The 6,000-nt window shown below is 40.1% G+C and overlaps 1 protein-coding gene across 6 annotated transcripts in view; it reads left to right on the plus strand.

Moving 5' to 3' along the window:
- kif1b (kinesin family member 1B) overlaps window positions 1-3,183 on the plus strand; it is a 61,704-nt gene extending 58,521 nt beyond the window's left edge. For all 6 annotated transcript variants that reach the window (XM_039604182.1, XM_039604185.1, XM_039604183.1 and 3 more), the window contains one exon: window positions 11-3,183. In XM_039604182.1, coding sequence (XP_039460116.1) covers window positions 11-53 — 43 coding nt within the window. In that variant the 3' untranslated portion in view covers window positions 54-3,183. The remainder of the gene's footprint in view (window positions 1-10) is intronic.
- The last annotated feature ends 2,817 nt before the right edge of the window (window positions 3,184-6,000 follow it).

Here is a 6,000-nt window from a genome sequence, read left to right on the forward strand (position 1 = left end):
CTCCCCACAGATCTAAGCTGGCGAGGCGGCGCAGCGGCCTGACGAAGAACTGAGCAGGCGGAGCGGTACGAGGGGAAAACCACCGCTTCCATCCTTTCTGAAAAGCCTTTGAAAATACCGAAAATACCAAGTGTTAAAACTTATTAATCATTGTGATTCTTGACGGTTTTCTCTTGTAAGTAGACTTGTGGCTTAAGTCTCTTTTCATGCGACTAAAACGTTTAAGTTCCACAGAACTTTTGCCTCCCCGCTTCCCTCCAGCAACCCCGCTGCCAACTTAGCTTTCCTCCTCTCTATTCCCTCCCCTCAGCTTTTTGTGTTTTCGTTTCAATGACAATGTTTGGGTCTAATTTCGTTCCGCTCCGTTGTCATTCCCAATCTCCCCTAACTAAGTAGCATGTTGTAGTAGTCTACTTGTGTGTGCACGACTCTTTAGAAACTTTCCGTTTGCCAATCATCTGTACAAAAAAAATGTCTCTATCAGTGTTATTTGTCTCCTGAAATGAGTTTCATTCTATTTTTGGGGTTTTTTTGTTGTTGGTTTTTTATTAAATTAACATGCTTGCATGATACCTGCAGCAGTCCTCAGTTTAAAACAAAAAACAAAAATTAACCAAATCAGCCAGCTTACATTTGAAACCATGAAGGAAAAATCTACAGATCTCTCCAAGTGACGTGTTAGTTTATGCTCTGCTACCTAAATTATAGCTGCTAATAGATTTATGGGGTATTTTTCTTCTCGCAGTGAGATTTGCATCAGGCTGAACCGTCTCTGAAACAAAAACTCAAAGTGGGAATGAAATTTGACAGGAGGGCCACGCCAGATTTCCACTGTCATCCACGTCATACTTAGATCCTCCTCAATCTGTGTACATACGCCGCCTCTAAACCCCCGATAGTGCCAGTGTCAGTAAAATACTCATGCATTTGTGTTAACATAAAAACTGCAGACTAACTAGAGACAAACAAGCGAGGAACGCTTCATATCTCAGCAGTTTAAAAGAAACATAGTGAGCTATTGTTCCTGCAGGAGTAGTTTCGGGCCCCTTTTGCTTTTTCATCCCAAGGAAAAAAAACGGGGTTACAAGGAGATGAGGAGGAGGACTAGGAGGATGAAAATGAACTAAAGAGAGAACTTGATTTGTACATGCGGTCTGTTCTGGGATCAGTGTGGTAGTTAACCCTCATTTAACACATCCCTCTCTGCTCCTCTAGCTCGCTCTAACTCGCTGAGAATCAGAAAGCCTTGACATTTACTGCTATTAACGTCACACTCTTGTTGTAAAGATGCAAAGAAAATGCGGTGAAATGGTTAGAAGGACGTAAGGAAAAAGAATGAAGGTGCAATGTTTCTTTTGGTTTTTTTGCTTTGACGCCAGTGGTTAGCCAGCAAAGCTGCTTTTAAATGGCCCGCAGGACAGATTACGATGTAGTCCCATGACTCCCCTCGCTCTCACACCAGTGTCGGCTGAAATCTCTGAAGTGAAGTACTCGTGTTCAGCAGCACCACAGGGAACCATGTGTTCATTTTTCTATTCTTATTCTTGAATCAAAACCTCATCTAACTCTCATTGTGTTCATATTTTTTTTATTTTAACATTGTTATTTTTTTTCTTATGCTTTTAATCATTCCACAATGAAGGTTTCTGTGAAATGTAACAGAGGGCATTTATTTCTTAAATTTTTTAACCTTATTTTGCACATTAACACATATCTATAGCAAGGACAGAGACACAGCCACATATGTTGAGTCCAGGATTGTATCTGAGCATCAGGAACAAATGATAAGAGCACATATCAGGAGTACACTGGATAGCTGTTTCTCAAAGGGTTTAATAGAAGGAAAGAAGTTAAAGGGACTACATATTCAAAGGTCTTATTTCTGATACTACCCCATGAAAATATTTGCTCTGTGTGCCGTGCTGCAGCTGCTACATTCGGCTCCGGATTCACTTTTTGGCGCCTACGCCTCCCGAGATGTGTTAATGCAGACAGGCATTAAAAAACTCTGGTCAACCAACCAGCAGTCTGCCTGCTGTGTCGTATGAAATGCGCGGAAGGAGAGGCACCAACTGTCTGTTACATATAGATAAAAAATAAAGCTCTGAGGTGACCTCGGGTCAGCCAGCCTGACGGTCAGAGAAACAGAAACGTGCTGGATTGTGGATCTCTGAGCTGCACATCAAAGATGCACCTATGCACAGATCAAATCTCAAAAGTGCAATGTACCTCATATACATGTTGATGCGAAGCGCTGCCAGAGCAAACGTTTTCACTTAATTTGCAGAGGTGTTTTTATTTTGGATTGTGTATTTATTGTTTGCAATGTATATATATTAGTTTGCAGCTCTTTGCACATATTAATAAAAGGTTCAACTAACTGATCAAATAAAGTCTGTGCGGTTTAGTTGTTCCACTCATATTAAACCAAATGATGGTGTGGCGGCCTGTTCTAGTGTGAACTGGGAGAGGGTTTGAATGTAAGAGAGAGGGGGGGGGAAAAGGAAAAAGAGACCTAAAATGTAACCCCGTGCACCTCGACTGAGGAGGTGAGTTACATTAGTGCTTCCTCTTTATTAGAAAGTGGTTTGAGTGAATTGGAAGTCTGTTTTTGTTTTGGAGGATATTTACTCATCAGTCATGCTACGCATCCATCTGAACTCTATCAAAATAAAGGTGTATTTTAGCTCATTTTTATTTTTTCTAATATCAGGGATATAGGACTATACAAAGTAGCTTGTGACATCTTAAACGACAGCACACTTATTGTGTCTTTCTTCACCTCATCACTTTTTTTCTGTGTGTGTTTGTTTTTCCGTTGATGCCTTTGAAACAAAACTAGCCATGATATTTTCCCCCTCTGACAATTAATATCAGTTAACCTCGCTCCCTTTCAGATTTGTTCACCAAAAGAAAAGGAAAAAAAAAAAACGTCATTAACGCTGTACATTATTTGTCAGACCGGTTTCATTTTCATACTTACTTTGTAAATATCTGTGTTGTATGGAGCTTGAACTAAAATGTAAATATGTTTACTGTATTTGTAATAATTATAATCCATTCGCTGTATAGCATAGATGTGTCATGCAGATATCCTAATTCTGTGTATGGTAATCTTGCACCATTGAACTGTTTAGTGAATGAGGCAACAATAAAAGTGCAAAACGTGCATTAGCAGATGAAGTGGTGCCTGCTTATTTCCTGCTTTATGTGAGCTTCTGCTGTAGTTTATTGTGTGCTTTTAGTCCCAAGAAACCACCTTTTACTGTGGCGCACGATCTTCCTGTGAACAGGTGGATTAACTCACTTCAAGTTTATGTATGTAGCACCAAATCACAGCAGTTGCCTACATGTGTATCTATTAAGGACTGACACAGACAAAGAATTAATCATACAATGAAGCAATGTCATTTTTAAATGTTTATTTATAAACAGGATAAAACTATTCAAGTATTGAGTCATGAACAAAACAGCAACCTCTGATCTGCTAATTGGGAAACAGAGGATGTCAGTGTATTTTTCAGTGCTAGTTGTCCAAATTGAGTGAGAAGACTTCACATTTGATTACAAGTTATATTTAGTTTTAATTGAATGCAGTTCAATTTGATTTAAATTAAGACAATTCACAACATATAAACTTGCAATACATGGTAAGATAAAGGTTGTGCAATAATACAGAGAAAGGCCCAACAATCAAATGATCCCCTATGACGAAGCATTTGGCAACAGTGGGAAGGAAGAACTCCATTTTCGGCAGAACCAGGCTCAGGGGGCGGCCATCTGCCTCGACCGGTTGGGGGTGGGGTAAGAAAATGAAACGAAACTATAGGAAGACAGAGAAGATACATATTAATGATATTTATGAAACTTTCCGCTAGCCCTGACTAAAATATTGTTTTTGGAAGTTAAGTATTGTTTCATTCATCCATTTAGAGACCATCTGAGCCAGTTAAGGTGAAGGATTAAGCCTCAACCTAACCCGATTTAGTACTTGTTGCTTAGCAAACTACTTTTCAACTCTAATAATTGCTAAGAGTATATTTCTTATCATCCATTGGCCATCTGACCTGATAAACTTCCGTTAACATTATAACACAGAAGTGATTGTCTGATCAGAAACTGTTTATTCCACGAGGTGGACAGCAGGAATAAAACAAACCAGATACTAAGAAAAAAGTATACAATAAAATATTCTCAATATGCTAAAATTCCCACCGAGACCAGATGAAATTGTTCTAAAACTGGTAAAAATACAATTCTCTTCATGCACAAAAATCCCACCCAGTCCCACAACCCAGGACGAATATCCCCTGTGTGTTCTTGAGCTGGACAGAAATTCCTCTTGCGGAGCGGGGTCCACGCCAGCCTCGTGCCAGGCAGATGAGGAGCCTCCTATCCCAGTCTCGTCCCTCCACTGGGCCCATCACATCCCAGCACAGTTCGCATTCTGCATTGGAGTCCGCCGCTCGATACCACCGCGGCTCCCCTCACGTCATCGCCCTGTAAGTAAAAACAAATAGGAGCTAGAGCCATCATCCCGGAAGCTGCCCTGGCTTATAACCATGGTGACCCTCTCCCAACACGGCTGCACCCGGTGAACAACAGTGGAGACACTACTCACGAATGCAGGCACAGGTATACATCTGCCCTGCTGTCAATCACAAGCGTTGTCTCCTACTGTCGCCGTTCCTGCTGTCGGTACTGGGTCGCCACACCGCGCTGACCGGTCAGTCTCCAGACGAGGCGTCGCGCCCCCCACGATCACGCAGCGGATCCCTCTTTTCTACCTGGGCTTCATGCATTCCTCTTCATATCTAGGGCCTCTCTCCTTCCAGTGCTCAGCTTGCTTCCTTCTAATAAGTCCTTTAAACAGCTGAAAGAACACCTCTGGACACACCCATGCCTCAGCAGGTGACACTATCAGCTAATTTGTCCCATGCCCAGCCAATGCACAGTGGATTAAAACGATGTAAAATAACACACTAAAAACAAGCGATACAAACAGAATAAAATCATGCAAAAACTACACTTACAAATAAACACTAATATCAGGATAAAAACAATATTAACGATAAATACAAATTTCTACTGTGTGAAACTTACTCCAATAGATTTACTCCACATTCTCCAAATTTCAAGCTGCAACCTAACCTCATTTAATTTTGCTTAGCAAAGCACTTTTCAACTCTAATAATTAGTAAGAGTATATTTCTTATCATCTATTGGTCATCTGACCTGAGAAACTTCAATGAACATTATAACACAGGAGTGATTGTCTCTAAAAATGGGCTCCTGCACGCTTGCAGACATTTTTGCATCACAACTTATGGATGATGAATGATTTGATTAAAGCTGTGAAAACATTACTGATAAACTTCATGAGATATTACATTAAAGCCAATTTTCTATTAAAATCAGGGACTTTTCTAACTGACCTCCGACCTTTGAGCAGTAGTGTGTACTGTATGCTTGTATGTAACTGTATCTGACCTGGATTTTATCACCAGTTTCGAATAAGAATTTTCTTTAAAGTCTGTCTTTAAATACAAATGAAGTTCAACTTTAGCAAGACTGATGGTAAACTGTCCCTAACAAGTCCACTTTATTGCGTGCTCATTGACTTTCTCCTATCAGAGCTGTTTAACAAGTCCACTTTATACATGCTTATTAATCTATCACGCTTATCAGTGGCTCATGGTTGCTTAAAGCCTATGTCTGAACTTGACCACAGAGCCAGAGCATCATTCAATCCTACCAGCAGCTCAAGGATGACAAACTCCACTTTCTCTGCATCAAGACAGCTCATAACTTTTTAACAGTCTCTCTTGATAGTCTCATATCATCTGCTCTAATCAATAACCGTACACTATAATTACAATGTAGACTACAGCTCAAAAGTCTGGAGTGAATTAGAAATGTCCTGTTTTCTGAATAGACTCAAATTTGGTTTCAGATTGAATCACAGCAATTAATCAAAAATAATCATATAAATGCTTAATA

The sequence above is a fragment of the Oreochromis aureus genome, linkage group 20 (assembly GCF_013358895.1).
Source record: "Oreochromis aureus strain Israel breed Guangdong linkage group 20, ZZ_aureus, whole genome shotgun sequence".
In the NCBI taxonomy this organism is placed as follows: Eukaryota; Metazoa; Chordata; class Actinopteri; order Cichliformes; family Cichlidae; genus Oreochromis; species Oreochromis aureus.